The sequence below is a fragment of the Podarcis erhardii genome (genome assembly GCF_964252035.2).
Source record: "Podarcis erhardii genome assembly, chromosome: 7".
Classification (NCBI taxonomy): domain Eukaryota; kingdom Metazoa; phylum Chordata; class Lepidosauria; order Squamata; family Lacertidae; genus Podarcis; species Podarcis erhardii.
The window spans coordinates 89,301,398-89,327,280 of record NC_138511.1 but is presented as its reverse complement, the minus strand read 5'-3'; the positions used below and the strand labels follow the sequence as shown (position 1 = coordinate 89,327,280).

Here is a 25,883-nt window from a genome sequence, read left to right as displayed (position 1 = left end):
GAAGAAGGAGAAGAGGAAAGAAGAGGGGGAAGAGAGGGTGGTGGCACCTGGTGAGGCTGAGCCCAGGTCCCAGGCAGGGGGGGAGGCTGCACACAAGCATAAGAAGAAACGGAAGCATGAAGAGGAGGCAGCGACGGTGCCGACAGCCTTGGTGGGCCCTGCCTGCCTCGAGACCGAGCCGGGGAGGGAGCTGAGCAGCCTGGGGCGCAGCCCCCAGGCCTGCCTGGCACAAGTCAAAGAGGAGCCTGAGCTTAGCCCTCCCAAGAAGAAGAAAAAGAAGAAGAGGGAGAAAGCCGAGGAGGAACGGGGGACAGCGTCGCTGGAGCCCAGCTCTGTGAAGCAGGAGCTGGGGGGTTGGGAGGAGCTGGAAGCCCCCTCTGGGCCACCCGGAGAAGGAGGAGAGGGGCAGTGGGAAGGGGAGTCCTCTGAGCCCAGAGTGGAGGAGCTCAGCCAGAAGCATCACAAGAAGAAAAAGAAGAAGCACAAGAGGGAGGAGGAAGCGTCATGGAAGGAGGAGCCGGCGAGCGAGCAGGAATGAAAAGCTGCCCTCCAGCTCAGGTTGGGGACATCTTGCGGGGCTGGGGTGGGGACAAAAACTCCTGCTTTTTCAATGTCCCCTCCACCTCTACAAACTCTACGCAGCTTGTCCGGTTGCTACAGGAGACAGAGATTTGAAGGGGTCCCTGGTTTGCCCGCAGCTGCTCAGATCCTTATTTTCTGCCTCTGGATTAGATAAGGAGCTGTGGAGCAGGAACCAAACTTTCTTTTTCAGCAAAGCTTGCTCCCTCCACCCAAGAAGAATAAAGGAGAATCTGGGGGAGTGGGTTTTGCCACACAGTGGTTGTTTTATTGCAAAGTGGGTGGGGAAGAAGAGAAATATTGTTGGCTGCTAGAAAAATAAAAAAAGTTTTGTCCCCTTCCAGGAGGCTGTGCTGTTCTGCCGGGCTTCCTCAAGGCTCTGCAGCCAGCTGAGTTTTTGAGCCGGGAAGTTTGAGGGGTGGGGGGACGGGACGCCAGACAACAGACTTGCAGAGAACATGCTCCTGGTCTTCTCGCCACGGAGGCCCCGGCTCACTTGGGAGCTTTGAGGAACGGCTGGTGCAGGATGTCAAAGAGCCTTCTGGCCTGGAAGAAAAGGGGTGCTGGTGAAAATTGGGGAAACAAATGTTCAGTGTGTGTAGGAGGAGGGAGAGGTGGTTGTGGGGATTCCCATGGGTGCTGCTCTGGGGGGACCTGTGAGTGGAAAAGGAGGCTCTCTCAGTCACCCTCTTCCCCAAAGCAGTCCCAGCCCTAGGAGACCCCAAAGCCTTTGGAGAAGGGCCATTGCAGATCAGTGGGAGAGAATCCTACACTCAGTCCCCAACAGGACAGATGCCTGAAACCCTAGAGAGCTTGCTGCCAGTTAGATAGTCTATTGTGATATCAGGCAGCAGTTTCTGCTGCTATTTACTGTATTTTTCGCTCTATAGGACGCACCCGACCATAGAAGGGGGAGAACAAGGGGGTGGAATTCTCCCCCTCTCTGCTCAGCACCCCTTCAGCGAAGTGGCAGAAGAAACAGAGCCTCTTCCATTTCTCCTCCCCCTTCGCTGAAGGGGTGCTGCGCAGAGAGGGAAAACTCTGCAGCGCCTCTCCAGCGAAGCGAAGCCTGGAGAGCAAGAGGGATCGGTGTGCACCGACCGCTCTTGCTCTCCAGGCTTCAGCGAAAGCAACACGAAGCCTCTGGAGCGTGGAGGGAGCGCTCCCTCGGCGCTTCGGAGGCTTCGCGTTGCTATCGCTGAAGCCAAGGAGCCTGCATTCGCTCCATAAGATGCACACACATTTCCCCTTCATTTTTGGAGGGGGAAAAGTGCGTCCTATAGAGCGAAAAATACGGTAAATCAGCTCTGAGTTGAGAATCATTGAAGATTGGGGTGTTTACTTTTCAGAATAAGGCCCACAGCTTAGCTGCTTGTGCCCTGAGATTCCTATTACCTGCTGAGATTTGGTGCTTCTGCCGTGCTCCCTGTTCACCAGCAGCAGCCTCCCAGTCATTGCACACTTAGTTTCCCACAATGAAATCCATGACTCCCTTCCGATCTTAAAGTCACTTTTGATAGGGCCTACGAGGCTACGCTGCTGCAGCTCCATCACCCATGGGAAATGCAGCCCAGGATGCAAATCCAACCATTTTGCACTTTCTCCCCCTTCAGCCCTGAGAGCGAGAAGATTGAGGCCTCAAAAGTAGTTCCTGGGAGACCTTGCAAAGTAAAGGTAAAAAAGGTAAAGGACCCCTGGATGGTTAAGTCCAGTCAAAGGCGACTATGGGGTTGCGGCGCTCATCTCGCTTTCAGGCCAAGGGTGTCGGCGTTTGTCCACAGACAGCTTTCTGGGTCATGTGGCCAGCAGGATTAAACCGCTTCTGGTGCAACGGAACACCGTGACGGAAACCAGAGCAGCGCACAGAAATGCTGTTTACCTTCCTGCTGCAGTGGTACCCATTTATCTACTTGCACTGCTGTGCTTTTGAACTGCTAGGTTGGCAGAAGCTGGGACAGAGTAATGGGAGCTCACAACAGTTATGTGGATTCGAACCGCCAACCTTGCAATCTGCAAGCCCAAGAGGCTCGGTGGTTTAGACCACAGCACCACCTGTGTTTCCGTGCGCTCTGGTTTCCATCACAGTGTTCTGTTGCACCAGAAGCGGTTTAGTCATGCAGGCCACATGACCTGTCTGTGGACAAACACCGGCTCCCTTGGCCTGAAAGCGAGATGAGTGCCACAACCCCATAGTCGCCTTTGAGTGGACTTAACCGTCCAGGGGTCCTTTACCTTTTACCTTGCAAAGTACCTGACTACAGTACTACGATGTGGCAGGCCTTGACCTCCCACAAGCCGACAAAAAACTATTTGTGCATTGGACAGCTGTACCTTTTGGGGCCCGATCCCTGGGCACAGGGAGAGATCCTCCTTGGAAGCTTGGATGATGCTTTGCAGCGACTACAAGGCAAGAGTTAAAAAGTTAAAAAGCAAGTCTAAGAAGGAAGAACAGGGCTTAAGAGTTCACAAAGTGTTCTGCAGCAGGGCTGGGGAACCCTTTTCAAGTCTAGGGGCCGTGTTCCCCGGGCAGGACCAGAGGCCAAGGCAGGTGGAGCTGTGGATGCAAATACTACCTTTGTACAGTAAGCTAGCTGCTACACAGACACCCACACCCCTCTCGGCCCGTCCAAAGAAGCATTATTGCAGCATTCCAGCATGGCAGAAATGCTCAAGGAGGGTTTGAGGCAGGGCTGATGGGTGGTGGGGGCTGGGGAGAGATCTGAAGGCCAGGCAGAAGAGTAAAGGTAAAGGGAACCCTGACCATTAGGTCCAGTCATGGATAACTCGGGTTGCGGCGCTCATCTCGCTTTATTGGCCGAGGGAGCCGGCGTACAGCTTCCAGGTCATGGGGCCAGCATGACTAAGCCACTTCTGGCGAAACCAGAGCAGTGCACGGAAACGCCATTTACCTTCCCGCCGGAGCGGTGCCTATTTATCTACTTGCACTTTTTGGTGTGCTTTCAAACTGCTAGGTTGGCAGAATCAGGGACCGAGCAACGGGAGCTCACCCCGTCGCGGGGATTCGAACCGCCGACCTTCTGATCGGCAAACCCTAGGCTCTGTGGTTTAACCCACAGCACCACCCGCGTCCCTTTTAGAAGGCTTAGAGGGCCACATTTAGTGCCCAGGCCTGAGGTTCCCCAGCCCTGTTGTGTAGAAGGGCCACAGGAAGTGTTTCCCAAAGAGAATGGGGGTGGCGGTACCCTGAGTGTATTTTTAGTGCTGAAATAGTCCTGTCACCCCAGAATATCTCATTTCTGGGATTAAAGGGAAGGGCTCTTGGGTCAAAGCGCATAAGCTGCCAGACTTGAAATGGGTGCTTCTCTTGAAAACTTGCCCCTCCCATGCTAAGGAAAGGCACTCACTCCGAAGGTGGAGAGAAGACTCAGGGTGTCTGTCTTGTTCACCGATTTCACGCTGGTCAGGCAGTCTGTCACCTGCAATGAGAGAAGGAAGAATAGTTTGGATTTGATCTCCCGCTTTATCACTACCCTAAGGAGTCTCAAAGCAGCTAACACTCTCCTTTCCCTTCCTCCCCCACAACAAACACTCTGTGAGGTGAGTGGGGCTGAGAGACTAGCCCAAGGTCACCCAGCAGCTGCATGTGGAGGAGTGGGGAAGTGAACCCGGTTCACCAGATTATGAGTCCACCGCTCTTAACCACTACACCACACTGGCCAAGCCTGGGATAGCTCAGTCAGTAGAGCAGGAGGCTCTTAATCTCAGGGTCGTGGGTTCAAGCCCCATGTTGGGCAAGAGATTCCTGCGTTGCAAGGGGCTGCGGTAGATGACCCTCGTGGTCCCTGCCAATCTTACGATTCTGTGGAAGGCTCTGCAGCACCTGACCTGCAAAGCTCATGCTTGGGTGTTTCTATTCATTTTGCAAACTTCAGAGAGGAATGAATGCAAGTAGCATTTCAGGTGCTTTCAGGAAAAGCACGCGAGGGAGATGCTTGGTTTTAGAGATGGCAAAGAACAGCAGGGCAAAGGGTGATCTGTCATACGTGTGGCGGTCAAGGACGTACGGCCACTATCTCCTTAAAAATAGTGCCGCCTTCATCCTTTTTCCATCTGGGATACCGTATTTTTTGCTCTATAAGACGCACCAGACCACAAGACGCACCTAGTTTTTGGAGGAGGAAAACAAGAAAAAAAAATATTCTGAATCTCAGAAGCCAGAACAGCAGTGAAAGCAGCAATCCCTCTTGCTGTTCTGGCTTCTAGGATAGCTGCGCAGCCTGCATTCGCTCCATAAGACGCACACACACATTTCCCCTTACTTTTTAGGAGGGAAAAAGTGAGTCTTATAGAGCAAAAAATACGGTAATTTGGATGATGGGCATGGGAGGAAATAGATGCTGACAACCTGTTACCCAAGTGGCAGAGTTGGAAAGGGCTCTCTCTGTGAGAGTGGGAATAAAAAGGGGGCAATTAGCTACTGAGGAAGATGAGTCTGATCTAGGCCTGCGGCTCCCTAGCTAACACGGCTGAGGCTGGTGGGAAGGAGTTTCTTACTCTCGACTGGTAGTCCCGGTCTACTTTCTCCTTCAGCAAGTCGGCCGGCTTCTGCTCATAGGCTTTGTAGGTTTCCAAGTAGCGTCCTGCTTCCTCCGGGCTGGAGAGGGGAAAGAGAAGTCAAAGGGCTCAGCAGACCCACATCTGAACACAACACCCCCTGTTTCGTGAGCAAAGCTTGCCAGCAAGTTTCATGGTTGCCTTTTTTTTTTTCCTGGGGGGAAAATCTAATCTTGACAATGAGGACTGGAAACTTAGGTTCCTCGAGTAGCTGACCAGCTGAGGATTCTGCACATGGTGCAATGTGTGTCGCCACCTCGACAGGGGAGGGGAGGCAGGTGTCATCTCACAAGATCTTGGGGGCTGGGAAATGGTTTCCAAAAGGGAGCATCTCATTCCCTAGATCTTTGGAGCAATGCAACTGCTGTTGGAGGATGGATGGCGGCTAACAGATTGAGGTTGAATCCTGACAAGACAGAAGTACTGTTTTGGGGGGACAGGGGGCAGGCAGGTGTGGAGGACCCTCTGTCCCTGAAGGACCAGGTGCACAGCCTGGGAGTCATTCTGGACTCACAGCTGTCCATGGAGGCGCAGGTCAATTCTGTGTCCAGGGCAGCTGTCCACCAGCTCCATCTGGTACGCAGGCTGAGACCCTATCTGCCCGCAGACTGTCTCGCCAGAGTGGTGCATGCTCTGGTTATCTCCTGCTTGGACTACTGCAATGTGCTCTACGTGGGGCTACCTTTGAAGGTGACTCGGAAACTACAACTAATCCAGAATGCGGCAGCTAGACTGGTGACTGAGAGCAGCCGCCAAGACCACATAACACCTACACTGGCTCCCAGTACGTTTCCGAGCACAATTCAAAGTGTTGGTGCTGACCTTGAAAGCCCTAAACGGCCTTGGTCCAGTATATCTGAAGGAGCGTCTCCACCCCCATCGTTCTACCTGAGGTCCAGCACTGAGGGCCTTCTGGCGGTTCCCTCACTGCAAGAAGCCAAGTTACAGGGAACCAGGCAGAGGGCCTTCTGTGGAACGCCCTCCCACCAGATGTCAAAGAGAACAACAACAACCAGACTTTTAGAAGACATCTGAAGGCAGCCCTTTTTAGGGAAAATTTTAATGTTTGATGTATTACAGTATTTTAATATTTTGTTGGAAGCTGCCCAGAGTGGCTGGGGAAGCCCAGCCAGATGGGCGGGGTATAAATAATAAATTAATATTATTATTTATTATATATTACCCCCAGGGGTGGGGTGGGGCAGCCTGCCTTCTGACACACAGGAATCCACCCTCTGCCATGGACTCTAGCAGCAGAAAAGGCTTTGCGATGGGAAGAGGCAGGCTGAGGGCTGGATCGAGAAGGACCTCGCTGAGCACACAGACCAGCCTGTGAAAGAATGCAGCCATCCGCCATTTTCTGGGGCAGAGGCAATTCCTGGTCCTGTTGCTAGAAATCTGGCTTTTTAACCTGGATTTGCACCCTGGGTCTTCTACACACCAAGTGCTTGCCCTGCTGCTGAATCCCTGCCCCCTCCAAATTACCTTGAGCCAGAGCTAGACTGCATTCAGGCCAGTGATTCAGAAGCTGGAAACTCCCTCTATGCTGTTGTTTCGAGTTTCTGCAGATGCCCCCCCTCCCCCCCCCCCAGTCTTTGGTCCTCACCTCCAGGCCAGGATGAGGGTACAGTCAGCGAGGATGCAGATCTTGGCCAGCTCCTTCAGTGCCTGGTGTGGGTCTTTCTAAAGGGAACAAGGAAGGAGTTGGGAAAATGAGCCACACAGGTCTGGAGGGGGTAGAGAATGAGGGGTGTCTCTGTGGAAGGAGTGAGACGCGGGTGGCGCTGTGGGTTAAACCACAGAGCCTAGGACTTGCCAATCAGAAGGTCAGTGGTTCGAATTCCCCGCGACGGGGTGAGCTCCCGTTGCTCGGTCCCTGCTCCTGCCAACCTAGCAGTTTGAAAGCACATCAAAGTGCAAGTAGATAAATAGGTACCACTCCAGCGGGAAGGTAAACAGCGTTTCCGTGCGCTGCTCTGGTTCGCCAGAAGCGGCTTAGTCTTGCTGGCCACATGACCCGGAAGCTGTACGCCAGCTCCCTCGGCCAATAAAGCGAGATGAGCGCCGCAACCCCAGAGTCGGTCACGACTGGACCTAATGGTCAGGGGTCCCTTTACCTTTACCTGTGGGAGGAAGGGAATCTGGCTGCAGCATCAAAGCAAAGACCCGCCCAGCCCAGCATCCCCTCTCTCAAGCAGAACATGAAGGGGACAGTTCACAATTGGTGTCTGGGGATTCCTTGGACGTCACGGAGAGGGAAAGAACACAAGAAGTGCCTGCCAGATCAGGCCAAAGGGGGCTTGTCTAGTCTAGCATCCTCTTCTCCCAGTGGCTAAATACCCTAACGAACCTAGGAATCTAGATGATGAAGAAGAAGAGTTTGGATTTGATATCCCGCCTTTCACTCCCCTTCAGAAGTCTCAAAGTGGATCACAACCTCATTTCCCTTCCTCCCCCACAACAAACACTCTGTGAGGTGAGTGGGGCTGAGAGACTTCAAAGAAGTGTGACTGGCCCAAGGTCACCCAGCAGCTGCATGTGGAGGAGCGGAGATGCGAACCCGGTTCCCCAGATTACGTGTCTACCGCTCTTAACCACTACACCACACTGGCTCTCAGATGAGACTGCCTCTGGGCATGGAAGATCCATAAGGACATAAGAACCTGGCTCAGGCCAATGGCTAATAATAATAATAATAATAATAATAATAATAATATTTTGTTTATACCCTGCCCTTCCCGGTTCAAATACCGGGCTCAGAGCGGATAACAGCAAATTTAAAACAATTATAAAAGCAGCATAAAATACAGTATAAAAACATGAATAACAATAAAAATAAAAAATCAATTTAGGGGAAATAAGCATTGGATAATCCCCAGGGCTAGCTGGCTGAATTGGTCCTACTTGGGCCAGCGAGGAGACTAGGGGAGAATTAGCTGTGGGGTCTCAGAGCGGCTGATCTTCATAAAAGGGGAGGGGGAGGGAAGAGAAGGGAAATAAAAGATCAGGCTGAATTCAAATTAAAGGCCAGGCGGAATAGCTCTGTCTTACAGGCCCGGCGGAAGGAGGTTAAATCCTGCAGGGCCCTAGTGTCGTGGGACAGAGCATTCCACCAGGTCGGAGGCATCACTGAGAAGGCCCTGGCCCTGGTGGAGGATAGTCTGACTTCCTTAGGGCCCGGGACCTCTAAACTGTGGTTATTCGTGGACTCTAAGGTCCTCTGTGGGGCAGACCAGGAGAGGCGGTCCCGTAAATATGAGGGCCCTAAGCCACAAAGGGCTTAGTTCAGCATCCTGTTCTCACAGTGGCCAAACATATATTCCAAAGGGAAACTGAGAAGCAGGATCCCCTCTCCCTTCATTTAGGTTTCCAGCTGTGGAGCCAGAGCTGAGCCATGATTGATAACCTTATCTTCCATGAATTTCAACCCTCTTAAAACTATCCAAGTTGGTGGCCTTCACTTCCTCCTGCAGGCGTGAGTTCCACAGTTTTACTGCATGAAGAAGGACTTCCATGTCCCGAATTTTCCAACACTCAGCTTCGCTGCATGGCTACAGGTTCTAGCATTAGGAGAGAAAACATCTCTCTTACCTGCTTTCTCCTTGCCATGCGTAATTTGATAAGCTACCCTGACACACCTTGCTTGCCTTTTTGCTAAGCTAAAAGAGAAGACAAAAAGAAATGGCTGCTAAGGTCCAGGGATTTTGGAGCTGGCAGCCCGAGCCAGAGAGAAGGAGAGGGCTGGAATCAGAGGAGGTGAGGTGGTTCAAGGTGTCTCACCACATCAACCTGAAGCAGCAGCACCTGCAGCATGTATGTCTTTCCGAGCTGGCGCAAGCGTTCGTGGATGTAGCCGGGGTTCAGGTTGTGGTACCGGAGACTGCGGGTGGCAGAGAGAGAGAGAAAAGAAACCATTCAGAGCAAGTTTTATTTTGTCAAAAGGGGTGCACCAGCTGTGTGGGAGAGGCTGCCGGGCCCTTTAAATGGTCTTTGCCAAATCTTGGGGCACAGGTGAAATGTTACATTGCTGGAGAGATCCCTTTCCCAGCAAAGATGCTACAGTGGTGCCCCGCAAGACGAATGCCTCGCAAGATGGAAAACCCGCTAGACGAAAGGGTTTTCTGTTTTGGAGGCGCTTCGCAAAACGAATTTCCCTATGGGCTTGCTTCGCAAGACGAAAATGTCTTGCGAGTTCCTGCGGTTTTTTCCCCCTCCCCCCCCTTTTTCTAAGCCGCTAAGCCGCTTATCTGCTTATCCGATAAGCCGCTAAAAGCCGCTAAAAGCCACTAAAAGCGCTAATAGCGCTAATCCACTAAGCCGTCAATGGGCTTGCTTCGCAAGACGAAAAAACCGCTAGACGAAGAGACTCGCGGAACGGATTAATTTCGTCTTGCGAGGCACCACTGTATATGGTTCGATGCTTGATTTGCAAGCTGCCTGAGCCGCTTGGGGTGTGCTCAGATGCTCGTGTCTGCCAATTCTCACCTCAGGAAAAGGGCGCAGGTGCTTTGGCCCAGCACGTAATCCGGGACAATCTCGCCAAACTCCCAGGGCACATTGCGGATGAACTTCAGGATAGGGTTCCCCCTCTGAGGAAAGAAGGGGGTAAAGTGGGGAGTCAATGGGCGTCAGGGTTTCAGAGGTCATAGAAGCAACTAGAATGTGGGGTAAGTGAGAGAGGAAAGTGGGAAGGCAGACACAGAAGGAAGGGGCCAGAAAGGAGAGGCAAAAGATCTTGCCTCCTCCTGCCAAATTTTGCCAAAGCCGTTTTACATGGACATCGGGAACAGTTTTCTTGACAGCTGTGAGCACGTGACACTTTCAGATGGCTCAGCCCTGGAAGAAGTTGTGAATGCCTGGCCTGCTCATACAGAGAAGGTAGTCTCTGAACATGTGCAAAGTGCTTTCTCCTTGCCCCCTCAAAGGCTGCCAAGATGGGGGAAGAACGTTTTACAAGCAAGGTGGGGTCTGGGGCTTTTCCCTCTGCGAAACTAAGCAGGGATGTCCAATGGACAGAGTTTCTGGATTTAAGTTCAGGAGGTCTGGACTGGAATTCCTGCAAAGCCATGGAAGTTTATACAGTAAGCGCAGTCGGTTCCACACATTAGGTGTGATTCCGGCATTGCATGCGGTTAGATTAGATGGCCCTTGGCGTCCCTTACAATTCTATGGTTCATTTGGGATTTCGGAACTGCCCTGGGCTCTGTTCGAAATCAACCACAGCTTGACCTACCAATCTAGAGCAGCCGCTGGGTGCTACGTAACGCCAGCAGAATTATCCAAGGGGGCAGGAGCTGAGAGAGGAGGAGGAGGAGGAGGAGGAGGAGGAGGGGGAGGAGGAGTCCCTTGTCTGCTTGCCCACTCCCCTCCCTCACCTGACGGGGGCTGACGATGATGCTGTTGTGTTTGGTTCCTGGTTTTGGCGCTGGGTTCAAGGGGGGTGCTCTGTCTTCCGTTGCGCTTTGCACGACAGGGAGGCTCTTGTTTTCGCCATGTGGAGGGGGCACTCTTGGGAGAGCAGAGGCAGCGGTTGTGGCAACAAGTGCTCCTTGCTTCGCCTGAGGAGCTGAGGAGGCCGCCACTTGTCCAACGACATAGTCTGCGTACAATGCGCCCTCTGGCGCAACTGGGGCCTCGGATGCTGGCGAGGCTTTGGCTGCAGAAGAGGGTTTGAAAAGAAGTTTCACCTGGAAATAGAGAGGGTGGGGAGAGAATGTTGGGTGGCTGAGGAATTAATTTTGGCTCTGTTGGAGAGAAGAGACGGTGGCTTCTGTGAGGGAGGGAGCTCTGTGCATGTGTTGGGTTTCAGTGTGATTATTTACTGATTATTTCATAAAAACAAACAAAGCTCAAAGTGGTTTACAATGGGAATAATACCACAAAACTACCAGTAAAAACAACTCTTTATATCATTATAAAATCAGCAATAAACCAAAAACAGATTAAAACATGCACCAAACATTCTGCATGCTCATTTTGCATCTCTGGCTAGGCTTTTCTGAACAAAAATGCTTTTAGCAGGTGCAGGAAAGAGTTTAGTGAAGGCGCCTGCCCGATATCCACAGACAGGGAGTTCCTAAGTGTAGATGCCACCACACTAAAATATTTCGTTCTTACAAATGTGGAATGGGTATTATGTTGCACCTGTAACAGGGCCAGTTCCACTGATCGAAGCTGTCGAGGGGGCACTTGTAGGGTAAGGGGATCTCACGGGTGAACTGGTCCATGCTGCAGCATTCTGCACTAACTGCAACTTAGAATCATAGAAATATAGAGTTGGAAGAGGTGGAACAGGTACAAAAATCTATTAGAGCCTAAAACTCCAATGTGGCTATCGCCATTGGAAATAATGAGTACGAAAGGGATCAATATGACAGGGAATTGGGCCACATATGAAAATTTGATAATTAAAGAAGGAGATAAGTGGAATCTGAAACCATACGAAGAGGTTAAAGATAAGGTGAATGTTTGGTTGCAATATTTTCAATTGAATGCAATGTTTAAAAAAGATATGCGAGAAAAAGGTTTTTTAGGGAAAAAATCGAGGTTCCAGCAAGAAACCTTGAATAGTGATGTAAAAATATTGTCAAAAATGTATAAATTATTACTTGAATGGCACACAAAAGATGAGGAAGTAAAAACGGTTATGATTCAATGGGCCAAAGATTTTGGTTACAATATACAATTAGAGGAGTGGATTAAACTTTGGAAAGAAGGAATGAAATTCACCGCATGTACTACGATAAAGGAAAATGTTATGAAAATGATATACAGATGGTATATAACCCCTGTGAAACTTGGAAAGATGTTTAAAGTCAGTAATAAATGTTGGAAGTGTCAAGAGAAAGAAGGGACATTTTATCACATGTGGTGGGAATGTAAGAAAGTGAAATGCTTTTGGGAAATGATTTATAATGAGATGAAAAAAATGTTGAGATACACCTTTGTAAAGAAACCAGAAGCATTTTTACTTGGTATAGTAGGGAATGATGTTGGAAAGAAAGATGTGAAGTTATTTAGATATGCAGTAACAGCAGCCAGAATTTTGTTGGCCCAAAGGTGGAAACAGGAAGAAATGCCAACGAGGGAAGAATGGAGAATGAAATTGATGGAGTACGCAGAAATGGATAAATTAACTGGGAAAATTCGAAACCAACGCGATCAGAGATTCACCGAGGACTGGAATAAATTTACAGAGTGTGTAAAACTGTGTGTGATCAGGAAATAACGCTTGTTGGATTTCAAGAAGCTTTGTGAAAAAATAAACTGAAATGTCGCTTAAAAGAGATGATAATAGGGAATGTCAAAGTGCAACATAAATGTATGAAATGTGAGAAGTTGTGATAAATATGAAAATTGTCATATAGGCTGATGGAAGTCAAAAAGAATGTATAAGTTAAATTGGATGTTAAATTATAAATGAATTGGTTTATTGGAAATTTGAATAAAAATTAATTAAAAAAAAAAAGAGTTGGAAGAGACCACAAGGGCCATCGAGTCCAACCCCCTGCCAAGCAGGAAACACCATCAGAGCACTCCTGACATATGGTTGTCAAGCCTCTGCTTAAAGACCTCCAAAGAAGGAGACTCCACCACACTCCTTGGCAGCAAATTCCACTGTCGAACAGCTCTTACTGTCAGGAACAAGTGGGACAACTGTCTGGGACAAGTGTGAGGGAATCCTCACCCAGAGCGCATTGCAGCAATCCAGTCTGCAATTCAGACCTTCCCGGTCATAAAACCAACTGATGAAGATTTTGGGGGGTGGGGGGGAATATTCCTCCAAGAGAGATCTTCACAACCTCACCCAAAACCTCCCGTCGTACCGGAGCGACGTCTTCATCGTCCATCTTCACAGTGAACTTCTTCCTCCCTTCCGATGCCTTCTCAGATGCTGGGGGCTCCATGTCTCCAGTTCCTGGCAAGAGTCAAGAAGGTACATCTGAAAGCCTTGCTCAGTCTCTCCACCTGCTGCTGTAGGATGCCAGCTTGTAGCCCTATGGCAGCACATGTGTTTTCCAAGAAGAGTTTGGATTTGGATTTGATATCCCGCTTTATCACTACCCAAAGGAGTCTCAAAGCAGCTAACATTCTCCTTTCCCTTCCTCCCCCACAACAAACACTCTGTGAGGTGAGTGGGGCTGAGAGTCTTCAGAGAAGTGTGACTGGCCCAAGGTCACCCAGCAGCTGCAGGTGGAGGAGCAGAGACACGAACCCAGTTCACCAGATTACGAGTCTACCGCTCCTAACCACTACACCACACTGGCTCAAGAGCAGTGTGGCACAAGAGCAGCAGGCTAAAAGCTGGCATGGCACAGCTCTGAAAGATTCTCCTCTTATTTCATGATGTTCACCAGCTGCCAGAATCCAGGAGGAATACCTTACCCGCCAGCCACACACCCATTTCTCAAGCACAGAATCAGAGTTGGAAGGGAGCAACAGGGTCATCTAGCCCAACCCCTGCAAGGAAGGAATCATTGGGGGGGTCATTTTATGTGAGAAGCAGACCTAGGCATGGGGGGCAGGCTAGGAATTATGTTTCCCTCCCCTTATGGTTTTGATCTATGGGCTACTTTTAAAATGAGGCTGCATTTTAAATTGCATTTTAACCTGTATTTTAAATTGGTCCCCCCCCCATTATGATTTTACTGTAATTTTACTGGTGTTAGCTGCCCTGAACCTCTGGCCGGGGAGGGCGGGGTATAAATAAAATTCATTATTTATTATTATTATTATAAATCAATAGTTTACATATGCATCACAGAAGGTCAACGAAAACAAGTTTATGTTTACGACAACTAAATGCTTTCTGCATTCCAGGCAAATGTGTTTTTGTCTTGAGTGGGTGAAAACTGCTGAAATGCTTTGGCTCCACCCGACATGTTTGAGCGGGCCCTGTTCTTTTATTCAGGACGTTCTCTCGGCTTTCTCACCCATTAAATGGGAGCAATGGGGCCCTAAGGGCATGGTATGAGGGCACCTGCCCTTTTTGTTCCAGCTAAACAGGTCTGGGTGTGATTTGAAGTGGCTGGAGGAGACACTGCCTGGGAATACCCCCCCCCCCCCCCCGTAAAGAGTTCTGTGCTGCAAGAAAGGCAGGATAGAGATGGACTAATCTTAAAAAGCAGAGACATCATTTGCCAACAAAGGTCCGTATAGTTAAAGCTCTGGTTCTCCCAGTAGTGATGTCTGGAAGTGAGAGGTGGACCATAAAGAAGGCTGATGGCCGAAAAATGGATGCTTTTGAATTCTGGTGCTGGAGGAGACTCTTGAGAGTCCCATGGACTGCAAGAAGATCAAACCTCTCCATTCTGAAGGAAATCAGCCCTGAGTGCTCCCTGGAAGGACAGATCCTGAAGCTGAGGCTCCATGACTTTGGCCACCTCAGGAGAAGAGAAGACTCCCTGGAGAAGACCCTGAAGTTGGGAAAGATGGAGGGCGCAAGGAGAAGGGGAGGACAGAGGACGAGATGGTGGGACAGTGTTCTCGAAGCTACCAGCATGAGTTTGACCAAACTGTGGGAGGCAGTGGAGGACAGGAGTGCCTGGCGTGCTCTGGTCCAGGGGGTCACAAAGAGGCGGACATGACTAAATGACTAAACAACAACAATAGTTGGAAGGGACCCTAAGGGGACATCCAGTCCAACCCCCTGCAATCCAGGTCCGTTCTTAAACTGAAACTGTTCTTAACCTGAAGCACCACTTTGCTAATGGGGCCTCCCATTGCTGCTGCTCCGCCGGAGCACGCTTTCTGTTCTCATCCTGAAGCAAAGTTCTTAACCCGAGGTACTATTTCTGGGTTAGCGGAGTCTGTAACCTGAAGCGTATGTAACCCGAGGTACCAATGTAGTGATGTATGGAAGTGAGAGCTGGACCGTAAAGAAGGCTGATCACCAAAGAATGGATGCTTTTGAATTCTGGTGCTGGAGGAGACTCTGGAGAGTCCCATGGACTGCAAGAAGATCCACCCTCTCCATTCTGAAGGAAATCAGCCCTGAGTGCTCATTGGAAGGACAGATCCTGAAGCTGAGGCTCCAAGACTTTGGCCACCTCAGGAGAAGAGAAGACTCCCTGGAAAAGACCCTGATGCTGGGAAAGATGGAGGGCACAAGGAGAAGGGGACGACAGAGGACGAGGTGGCTCTATTCTGTTCTTTTGTCAATTACAACTCATGTTTTCCTTATTACTGGGATATGGGGAGGGGTCACGACCTCCAAACTTGGGTTTTGTCAGAATCACCATGGTAACGGGAAAACGCCCGCCCCTTCCCCTTCGCGCCGCCCATCATAAATTCTGCCTCTTGATTGGACGGCGAGGGCTCACCTGCTAAGGCGCATGCGCATCACTTCTCGCGGCTGGCTCGTTCTTTCTTACTCCCGGACGATAGACACCGACGCCAAGCGAAGTGCAGAGAGGCCACCGAGTCTTCTTTAGCCGCCAGTGCCTTTAATCCGAATAGCGGAAAGGGGCGAGGGGCGGGAAGCGCGTGAGGCGACGCCGGGGCCGCTCCTTCCGGCGGCCGTCGTTTCCCGAGAGGAACCCGGATGTTCCTTCTTCCGGGCGCTCTAGCCTGCTCCTTCTCTCCCAACTCTATGGTTAAGGAGCAGCCAGGCAAGGCTTTTCCTGTCTCTGGGGCGAATCCGCCTCCAGAATATACGTATAAAAAAACCCTCTCAAACATTTATTTCCCTCACAGTTTCAGGAAAAAGCAAATTTGTATCCACTTCCGGTTTCGACCTGGGCGCCGCCATTGGCACAAAGCGGAGCCGGAAGTTCCTCTAGCCCCCGTCCTCTATGGCAGCCCGCATTGGGCTTCCGCCGGAAGCGTCCACGAGGGTGAAGCTGAGGGGAAAGAGGCCTTTCGGGGCTCCTCGTCGACTCAGGAGAAAGCAAATTTGTATCCACTTCCGGTTTCGACCTGGGCGCCGCCATGGGCCCAAGGCGGAGCCGGAAGTCCCTCTAGCCCTCCCCGTCCTCTATGGCAGCCCGCGTCGGGCTTCCGCCGGAAGCGTCCGCGAGGGTGAAGCTGAGGGGAAAGAGGCCATGGCGGCCGAGGAGGCCCAGGCGGGGCCTTCGCTTCCCGGAGCGCCTGCCTTGTCCCGCTCGGGGCTGCGGGTGTCCTTCGCGGAGGTGGCCGTGCGCTTCAGCCCGGGCGAGTGGGAGCTGCTGGGCCCGTGGCAGAGGGCCCTGTACAAGGAGGTCACGCTGGAGAACTACGCCAATGTTCTCTCCCTGGGGGGGAGCAGCGCCCCGGACCCCTCGGATCCTGCCTGGCGGGTGGAACCGGGGCGCTTCGAAGAGGTCCTGCGCTCCCTCCCGGTGGTAGTCAAAGAGGAGGAGGAGGAGGAGGAGGAAGAGGCCGGCCAGTCGCAGAGGGAAAACGGGGAGGCCAGAGGTTTGGCAGGTGATGCTATGCACCAAGGAGGACCTTGTGCCATGCTGCTGCCAGCAGGATCTGAGCGCAGAGAGGCGCATGGCAACAGCGCGCACAGAACCCAGAAGACGGGCGAAAGGCCCTTTCGGTGCAGCCTGTGTGAGAAAAGCTTCAAATCCAAGTCCAACCTTGCGGAGCACCAGAGGGTGCACACTGGAGAGGCCCCCTACAAGTGCGAGCTGTGTGGGAAGAGCTTCAAGCGCAACTCCGCCCTGACGGACCACCGGAGGATTCACACGGGGGAGACCCCTTATAAGTGCGAGCGGTGTGACAAGAGCTTCATGCGCAAGTCGAGCCTTACCGTCCACCGGGTGACTCACACCGCCGAGAGGCCGTACGTGTGCCGAGTGTGCGGGAAAGGGTTCTGTTACAAGGCAAAGCTGATCGAGCATGAAAGGACGCACACCGGAGAAAGGCCGTATAAATGCTCCGAATGTGGGCAGAGCTTCAATTACAGCACCAGCCTTCAGGCGCACCAGAGAACCCACACAGGGGAGAGGCCGTACAAGTGCGCAGACTGTGGCAAGAGGTATACTTCTCATTCCAACCTTAGTGTGCATCGGAGAATCCACACGAAAGAGAAGCCTTTTAAATGTTCAGAATGCGGGCAGAGCTTCTATTACAGGAACAGCCTTAAAGTTCATTGGAAAAGCCACACAAGGGAGAGGCCTCACAAGTGCTCAGACTGTGATCGGAGGTATACTTCTCTGTCGGGCCTTGTTAAACATCGGAAAATCCACGCTGAAAGGAGGCCTTACAAATGCCCGGATTGTGAACAGAGCTTCCAGCTTAGCACACAGCTTACTGCACACCAGAGAAGCCACGCAGGAGAGAAGCTGCACAAGTGCTCAGATTGTGGTAGAGGGTACAGTTCTCAATCAAACCTTGTTAGACATCAACTTGTCCACACGAACAAAAGGACTTTTAAATGCTTGGAATGTGAGCAGGGCTTCCAGTTCATCACACAGCTTATTTCACACCAGAGAACCCATGAAGTGGTGAGGACGTAAGAACGCTTGGAGACTGCGACAAGGGCTCTGCTTCTTCTTTCAGTCTTTTTAAATGTAAAAGAATGCACCTTATACCATATTTTTTGCTCTATAAGACTCACTTTTTCCCTCCTAAAAAGTAAGGGGAAATGTGTGTGCGTCTTATGGAGCGAATGCAGGCTGCACAGCTATCCCAGAAGCCAGAACAGCAAGAGGGATTGCTGCTTTCGCCGCGCAGCGATCCCTCTTGCTCTTCTGGCTTCTGAGATTCAGAATATTTTTTTTCTTGTTTTCCTCCTCCAAAAACTAGGTGCGTCTTGTGGTCTGGTGCGTCTTATAGAGTGAAAAATACTGTAAAAGCTCAAAATGCGAAGCCAGGCCTTGGGCTGGCTAACATCCAGTGTCCTCCTAAATGTTTTGTGGAAGGGGGGGGGCTTCTTGGTCTCCTCCTGCTTTTATTTTATGTATTTTCTGCTCTTATTTTGTATTTTATTGTTGTGAACTGCCCTCTGATCTTCAGATGAAATGCAGTATAATAAATGAATAAAATAAATGTAATTTATAGGTCTGAAGGAGGCCCTCTCTTGCTTGCCTTTTTCTCTCCATAGGGAGCCTCCTGCGTCTGGGAGGAGCGGCAAGTTGCCAAGACACTTTCATTTTTTAAAAAAAGCTTTTGAAATAACTGAAGGTCTGCTTTTTTTACTTCTCTTGTGATTAGACAGGCAAGAAACAGCAAAATGCTGCAACCCAAATGCTTTTTCCTTCCACCCCGCATTTATTATTGTTAGTATATATACATTTATACTCAAGGTGTCTTACAGATAAAAATAAGAACAGCTAAAAGCATAAAGGAGAGGGCCAGTCATTAAGAAAACAATTAAACATTAATAGAATTAAAATCGTTTATAGAGACATAGATAAGATTTCTAAAAACGAAAAGATAGTACAATGGTACCTTGGGTTACGTACGCTTCAGGTTACATACACTTCAGGTTACAGACTCCGCTAACCCAGAAATAATACCTCGGGTTAAGAACTTTGCTTCAGGATGAGAACAGAAATCACGCAGTGGCGGCAGCAGGAAGCCCCATTAGCTAAAGTGGTGCTTCAGGTTAAAAACAGTTTCAGGTTAACGGACCTCTGGAACGAATTAAGTACTTAACCTGAGGTACCACTGTAAAAACAACATGGCACCAGTTGCCTCATTACAAGCAGTCATTCCCCCAAAGCCTGTTGGAATAAGATCTTGGCAGCAAGGAGGGAGCCAGCCTGGTTTCTCTAGGAAGAGAATTCCAAAGTCTAGGAGTGCTTACCTCAAAAAGTACTTACCTCAGTTCTGAAACTCCATCTGGGACCAAGTCTATTTACTCTGCATGCAGTGTGCTCTCATTGGTGGTTTGGGAAACACTGCACACATTAGCCACAAGCCATATAGAATCATATCTTATCATGTTTCTTATGAAATACTGCATTTTGATTTCACTCTCAACCAGCTTCAATCCGAACTGAGAAAATGACCTAGCCTGCATTTTTTTGCCACTTCCGTGTACACAGTTGTAATCTAACCCCTGATTTTAAGGACTCTTATACGACTTTCCCAATTGCCACTATGCAATTTGGAATACCACGTACAGTTTGGAATACCACGTATAGTTCTGGTCGCCTCCCCTCAAAAAGGGTATTGTAGAGATGGGAAAGGTTTTAGAAAAGGGCAGCAAAAATGATCAAAGTGGATGGATGAGGAAAGGTTGCTGTGTTTGGGACCTTTTCATTTAGAGAAAAGGCGAGCATTTGGCGACATGGTAGAGGTTAATAAACTGATGCATAGCACAGAGAAAGATGGTAGAGAAAGGTTTTTGTCCCTATCTTACAGTAATAGAGGGGTGCGGGTGGCGCTGTGGGTTAAAACACAGAGCCTAGGGCTTGCCGATCGGAAGGTCTGCGGTTCGAATCCCCGCGACGGGGTGAGCTCCCGTTGCTCGGTCCCTGCTCCTGCCAACCTAGCAGTTCAAAAGCATACCAGTGCAAATAGATAAATAGGTACCACTCCGGCGGGAAGGTAAATGGCGTTTCCATGCGCTGCTCTGGTTCGCCAGAAGCGGCTTAGTCTTGCTGGCCACATGACTTGGAAGCTGTATACCGGCTCCCTCGGCCAATAAAGCGAGATGAGCACCTCAACCCCAGAGTTGGCCACGACTGGACCTAATGGTCAGGAGTTCCTATACCTTTACAGTACAGTGGTGCCTCGCAAGACGAAAAGAATCCGTTCCGCGAGTCTCTTCGTCTAGCGGTTTTTTCATCTTGCGAAGCAAGCCCATTAGCGGATTAGCGCTATTAGAGGTTTAGCGGCTTTTAGCGGCTAAGCGGCTTAGCGGCTTAGAAAAGGGGGGGGGGGGGAAAAACCCCGCAGGAACTTGCAATACATTTTCGTCTTGCAAAGCAAGCCCATAGGAAATTCGTTTCGGCGAAGCACCTACAAAACGGAAAACTCTTTCGTCTAGCGAGTTTTCCATCTTGCGAGGCATTCGTCTTGCGGGGCACCACTGTAGTAGTAATCGTGGAAAATGAAAATGAATGCTGGAAGATTCAGGACATATTAAAGAAAGGGGACTTCATGCAGTGCATAGTTAAACTGTAGAACCTCCTGTGAGAAATATCAACAGATAATAATAGCCTATTGTGAACCACCCTGTGATCTTTGGATGAAGGGAGGTATACAAATCAAATCAATAATATTCCTAAGCTTATTAATAAGCTGAAAAACACACTCGATATTTTACTCCGCTGAAAGGCTTTCCAGTTACTTGTTCTTTGTCTCTCCCACACGTGGGTCAGGAGGTTTAAATTTTAATCTACAGATTAGTTCCCTTCCAAATTCCAACCCCTCGCATGGGAGGCAACCTAGTAACGCAAAGGGACCCCTGACCATTAGGTCCAGTCGTGGCCGACTCTGGGGTTGCGGCGCTCATCTCGCTTTATTAGCCTAGGGATCTTCCGGGTCATGTGGCCAGCATGACTAAGCTGCTTCTGGTGAACCAGAGCAGCACACGGAAATGCCGTTTATCTTCCCACCAGAGCGGTACCTATTTATCTACTTGCACTTTGATGTGCTTTCGAACTGCTAGGTTGGCAGGAGCAGGGACCGAGCAATGGGAGCTCACCCCGTCGCGAGGATTCAAACCGTCGACCTTCTGATTGGCAAGCCCTAGGCTCTGTGGTTTAACCCACAGCGCCACCTGCATCCTTTAAAAGAGGACAAGGCTTTAAAAGAGGAGCAGGGAATTTCATGGAGGAGGAGAGGGCTACTGACGGGTACCAATCAGGATGGCTCTGCTCTGCCACCATAGTCAGAGTTGAAAGAGAAGCTGCAGAATTGCAACTTATTACCAAACTTAAAACCATGGAGAGACCTGGTCTGAACAAAGACATTGGATTCTTATCTCATTATACATGACAAAGCCATTTTTCACCTTCTCACCCCTTGCTTTTTCCTGTAAGACCTATTGCAGTCGTTAAGAGTCGTCAACAGGCTCATCACAGCTATCTGCCAATCACCCATTCCCACCACCCTTCTGAGTAATACCCCTCCCCACCTTCTCACTATTTAGAAGGGTCTGGTGACTTCTGTTTCAGTGTATCTGAAGAAGTGTGCATGCACACGAAAGCTCATACCTAGAACTAACTTAGTTGGTCTTTAAGGTGCTACTGGAAGGAATTTTTTTATTTTGTTTTGACCATAGTCAGAGGCAGTAGTAATGCTTCTGAATCTCAGTTGCTGGAAGACACAAGAGGGGAGAAAACGCTCTTGTGTTTGAATCCTGCTTGTTGAAAGATATTAATGTGTATTGGCCCTGACGGCTGTGCTCTGCCCTTCACCGTTGGAGGGGAAAGGGCTCCTGTGTTTGGGTCCTGCTGTGAGAACAGGATGGCGTGGCAGATGGGCAACTGGTCTGGCCCAGCAGGCTCTTCTTCTCCCCCCACCCCAATTTTTTTTATTGATTTTCTACATTTATCACAAAAATGACATAACAAAACACACAAGAGAAACACATTACACTACAATACATTAAACACAAAGAAAAATTGTTTCTTCCAATACCTAATTCTCATTACATTGATAACTGACTTCCCCGAAACCCCTCTAACTGAATTTTGTTATATCACCTATATAACAGTTCTCCGAATTCATATTTCTAATAATATTAACTCCTTTCATTTACTAACCTCTCCTGTATTAATATTTTAATCCTTAATATTTACTATCACGTATTCTTATTCTATCCCTAAGCCTATTTATTATTTCCAAGAATTTTCTATTTATCTTATATCATAATATTTAGCTAAATATTCCTTGAATTTCCTCCAATCCCCATGTATCTCCTCCTCTTTCTGGTCGCGGATTCTTCCAGTCAGGTCGGCCAGCTCCAAAAAGTCCAACATCTTCACCTGCCATACTTCTATTGTTGGTATTTCTTGTGATTTCCAGTTTTTGGCTAATAAAAGTTTTGCCGCTGTAGTGGCACACAAAAACCGTCTAACATTATTTTGGGGCATTTCCAGTCCTAGTATTCCAAGTAGAAAGGCTTTTGGTTTCTTAATAAATGTATTTGTCAACATTTTTTTCTTTTCTTTTTTTTAAAAAATAATATTTATTAAAATTTTACAAAATCAAAAATACAAAAATGCATAACAAAACAAAAAACAGAAGAAAACTCTCCAACAAAAATACAGGATACAAAAAACAAGAAAAATAGAGAAAAAGAAAATAGAAAGTTAAATCCATTTTTTATAGCTTTGAACTCATTAACTTATTTCTTTGACTTCCTCACACCTCCCCTTTTCATATTCCCATTAAAATATTCAAATCAGCAAATCCTTACCCTCTTGCATTTATCTTAGCTCTAAATCTTCACATATTGTAACCCTATAGTTTCACCAAATTTCTAATTCATTTTTGCATACGCTTTAACTTTTGTCGCTAATGCCACTTATTTTCAGTCCATTTTCATCTGCCACTCTTCCAGGGTGGGTAGATCTTGTGTCTTCCAATACTTTGCAATAAGTATTCTTGCTGCCGTTGTTGCATACATAAAGGAAGTTCTATCCTTCTTTAACACCAATTGGCCGACCATGCCCAACATTTTTTTCAACTCATTATAAATCTTTTCCCAGAACTCTTTCACCTTGGGACACGTCCACCACATATGATAAAAAGTACCTTCTTTTTCTTTACATTCCCAACACTGATTATCATTTGTATGATAGATCTTTGCTAATTTCACCGGGGTTAAGTACCATCTATACATCATTTTCATATTTTCTTCTAGCACAGTGCATGCAGTAAACTTAATCCCTTTCTTCCACAGCCTTTCCCAATCTTCCAACATTATATTGTGTCCAACATCTCTTGCCCAAAGCAGGCTCTTTTTAGACTCCTACAGCACATCTCAAAAACTACACATCGGAAGAATCACTTGCCAGTCTCAGCAGCCTTCTGCTGCCCCCAGGGAAACAAACAGAAGTGAAGAGAAAGTTAGAGACGAGAGAAGACTTTCACTTCTCAAACGACATCAGCCCAGTCAAGGAAGGGTTTTTACTCATGCGTGGCTGAGTCCACCTGGTCTCCACAAGCTTCTGCTTACTGGAACCAGCAGCGACGAAACCCCTTTTCAGCAGAGACCAAGTGACTTCCCTCCAAAGTACCATAAGTCACTCTCGGGTGCCGCGAGAGCAGTGACCCGGGTTCTCCCATCCCCAGGATGTCTCAGGATGTGACCTACGTGGACCTGAGATTCGGGAAGGTTCCTCTGGAGAAGATCCAGCGGCAAGGTACTGTGAGGCTGTCTGTCTGTCTGTCCAAACCTCCCAACGGCTTTGCAGCTTTTTCAATACTACGGCAAAGTTTGCTGCTCACTCCCATCTCCTTTTCCAGAGACAACTGAGGAGGAGCTCACCTACGAGAACGTCCAGGGGGCCAGGCCTGAGGAAGAAAAGGCCCCCAGCAGCTCAGAGCCTGCAAAAGGTGAGTGCTGAGTATTGCCCTGGTGAGGTAGGTTTTGCCACTGCCAGGAAGACCTCCTGCCAGTAAGGACTGGAGAGAAGATGCTTGAAAAACCACCTCCTTACCTGCAGACCCCTTCAGGTGTTGAGATTGGCAGAGGGAGCCCTGTTGGTGGTTCTTCTCCCCTCAGAGGCTTCTGGGGTGGTCCAGCAGGAGAGGGCCTCCTTTGTGGCGGCCCCTAAGCTGTGGCACCCTCATTGCACAGCTTCCAGAGGATGCTGAAGACACACCTCTTCCCCCTGGCTTTTGACCCTGGCTGTGTGTGTTCTTAAGGACCCACCTTATTTTTGTGTGACTAGTTTGTTTTAAATATTGGTCTCCAATTGCTATTACCCTCCTTGGATGTTTGGGTAATGAAAGAAGTGTCTGCAAGACTAGATGGGCTTGACCCAGGAGGCAATTCTTGTGTTTAATGCTTTAGTTATTATTCCAGTAGTGATGCTGTTTGCCTGCCTTGGTCTATCATTTAGGAAAGGGAGGGTGGTAGGTTATCTTTCAAACAAAAGCATAACGACAGCGCCTGCTTCTGAACTCTTAGGAACTAAATGTTCTGCATGTATAGGACGTTTCTTGTACACTTCTCTATTTTGCTGCTGACTTCACTGGCTCCCAGTACGTTTCCGAGCACAATTCAAAGTCTTGGTGCTGACCTTGAAAGCCCTAAGCGGCCTCAAAGGCCCAGTATACCTGAAGGAACATCTCCACCTCCATCGTTCTGCCCGGACGCTGAGGTCCAGAGCCGAGGGCCTTCTGGCGGTTCCCTCGCTGCGAGAAGCCAAGTTACAGGGAACCAGGCAGAGGCCTTCTCGGTGGTGGCGCCTGCCCTGTGGAACGTCCTCCCACCAGATGCCAAAGAGAAAAATAACTACCAAACTTTTAGAAGACATCTGAAGGCAGCCCTGTTTAGGGAAGCTTTTAATGTTTAATAGGTTATTGTATTTTAGTGTTTTGTTGGAAGCCGCCCAGAGTGGCTGGGGAAACCCAGCCAGATGGGAGGGGTATAAATAATGAATTATTATTATTATTATATTCATTGTCCTCCTCTCCCTGCCCCTCACAAATGCATTTCTTTCATAGTTCTAATTTGGAAACAGCATGGTGTTTCATGAATATGCTGGGAGCTGCTTTGTTCTGGACATGCAGATCCGTGGTTCCTCTTCCTTTCCCCCCATCCACAGCTTTTTAGAAGACATCCGAAGGCAGCCCTGTTTAGGGAAGTTTTTAATGTTTGATGTTTTATTGTGTTTTTAATATTCTGTTGGGAGCTGCCCAGAGTGGCTGGAGAAACCCAGCCAGATGGGTGGGGTATAAATAATAAATTATATTATTATTATTAGGGGAGGGATCATAGAATTGTAGATTTGGAAGGTGGTCCCCCAAAGGTCTTCTAGTCCAACCCCCTGCATAGCAGAAATCACAACCCGAGAATTCCCTGGCAGGTAGCCATAAGACCTCTTTTAAGAACCAGTTGCACCAAAGGGAAACCAGGAAGCAGGATCTCTCCCCCTCCTGCAGTTTCCAGCAACTGGGATTCAGAATCATTTCCTGCCTCTTGACTGTGGAGTCTGAGCAGATCCACTTTGGCAAGGAGTCTTTGGTAGCCCTCTCCTCCTCCCCCACGAATTTTCCCAACTTGATTTTGAAGCCATCCAAGTTAGACCTTCCTGCCTCCTGTGGGAGGGAGTTCCACAGTTCATCCCCTCCCCGGGTTTCTCTTCTAGGGCGAGGCGTCAAACCTATTATGCAGCCGTGGCCCTCCTGGCAGTCTCCCCTCTTCTTCTTTGCCACTACTGTCGGATTCGTAGTCAGTTGTGAGTATTTATTTAAGCTGTTTGTAACCTGCCACTCTTCAGGATTCATGTGGTCCCAGATTGAGGAGCAACTTGCAGCAACACAGCCTGATGTGGAATCAAGCAATATTTTCTTCTTCTTCTTCTTCTTCTTCTTCTTCTTCTTCTTCTTCTTCTTCTTCTTCCTTTTCTCCTCCTCCTCTTCTTCTTTTTCTTCTTCTTTGGCGATCACTGGTAGCCGAGTAAGATTGTCTTCCATAAACCCAGTTTTAACAATGAGTCTGTAAGTGTCAGTTTTGCCAGTTCTGCATAGTCCGTCAATTTTTCTTGCCACGATTCTTTAGAATCAACTAAAGAATCAGATTAAAACTTCCTAAGCCGGCGGGGCCTCACACCTGTTGGCAATTATGGTGCGGCGTTTTGCAATGACCGCAGCTTCTGGACCAAACGCCAGGG

General features: G+C 48.9%; 2 protein-coding genes and 1 pseudogene across 3 annotated transcripts in view; 2 read left to right on the top strand and 1 right to left on the bottom strand.

The window, feature by feature from the left end:
* Nucleotides 1-821: 821 nt before the first annotated feature.
* Nucleotides 822-15,817, bottom strand: ERCC1 (ERCC excision repair 1, endonuclease non-catalytic subunit). The gene is made up of 10 exons (XM_081869442.1): nt 15,477-15,817; nt 12,981-13,072; nt 10,530-10,841; nt 9,640-9,743; nt 8,935-9,034; nt 6,761-6,837; nt 5,095-5,194; nt 3,945-4,016; nt 2,911-2,979; nt 822-1,125 (listed from the first exon to the last, which is right to left on the bottom strand). The coding sequence occupies exons 2-10, from the start codon at nt 13,059-13,061 to the stop codon at nt 1,072-1,074; spliced, it is 969 nt and encodes a 322-aa protein (XP_081725568.1). The 5' UTR covers nt 13,062-13,072; nt 15,477-15,817; the 3' UTR covers nt 822-1,071.
* A 168-nt stretch (nt 15,818-15,985) lies between these two features.
* On the top strand, nt 15,986-18,134 carry LOC309346343 (uncharacterized protein). Its single transcript, XM_081869989.1, has 2 exons — nt 15,986-16,026; nt 16,194-18,134. The coding sequence occupies exon 2, from the start codon at nt 16,197-16,199 to the stop codon at nt 17,595-17,597; it is 1,401 nt and encodes a 466-aa protein (XP_081726115.1). The 5' UTR covers nt 15,986-16,026; nt 16,194-16,196; the 3' UTR covers nt 17,598-18,134.
* Nucleotides 18,135-22,743: 4,609 nt separating this feature from the next.
* Nucleotides 22,744-25,883, top strand: part of LOC309347173 — a 4,051-nt pseudogene continuing 911 nt past the window's right edge. The window contains exons 1-3 of the transcript XR_014161723.1: nt 22,744-23,405; nt 23,509-23,602; nt 25,359-25,533. The product of XR_014161723.1 is annotated as an uncharacterized misc_RNA (transcript). The remainder of the gene's footprint in view (nt 23,406-23,508; nt 23,603-25,358; nt 25,534-25,883) is intronic.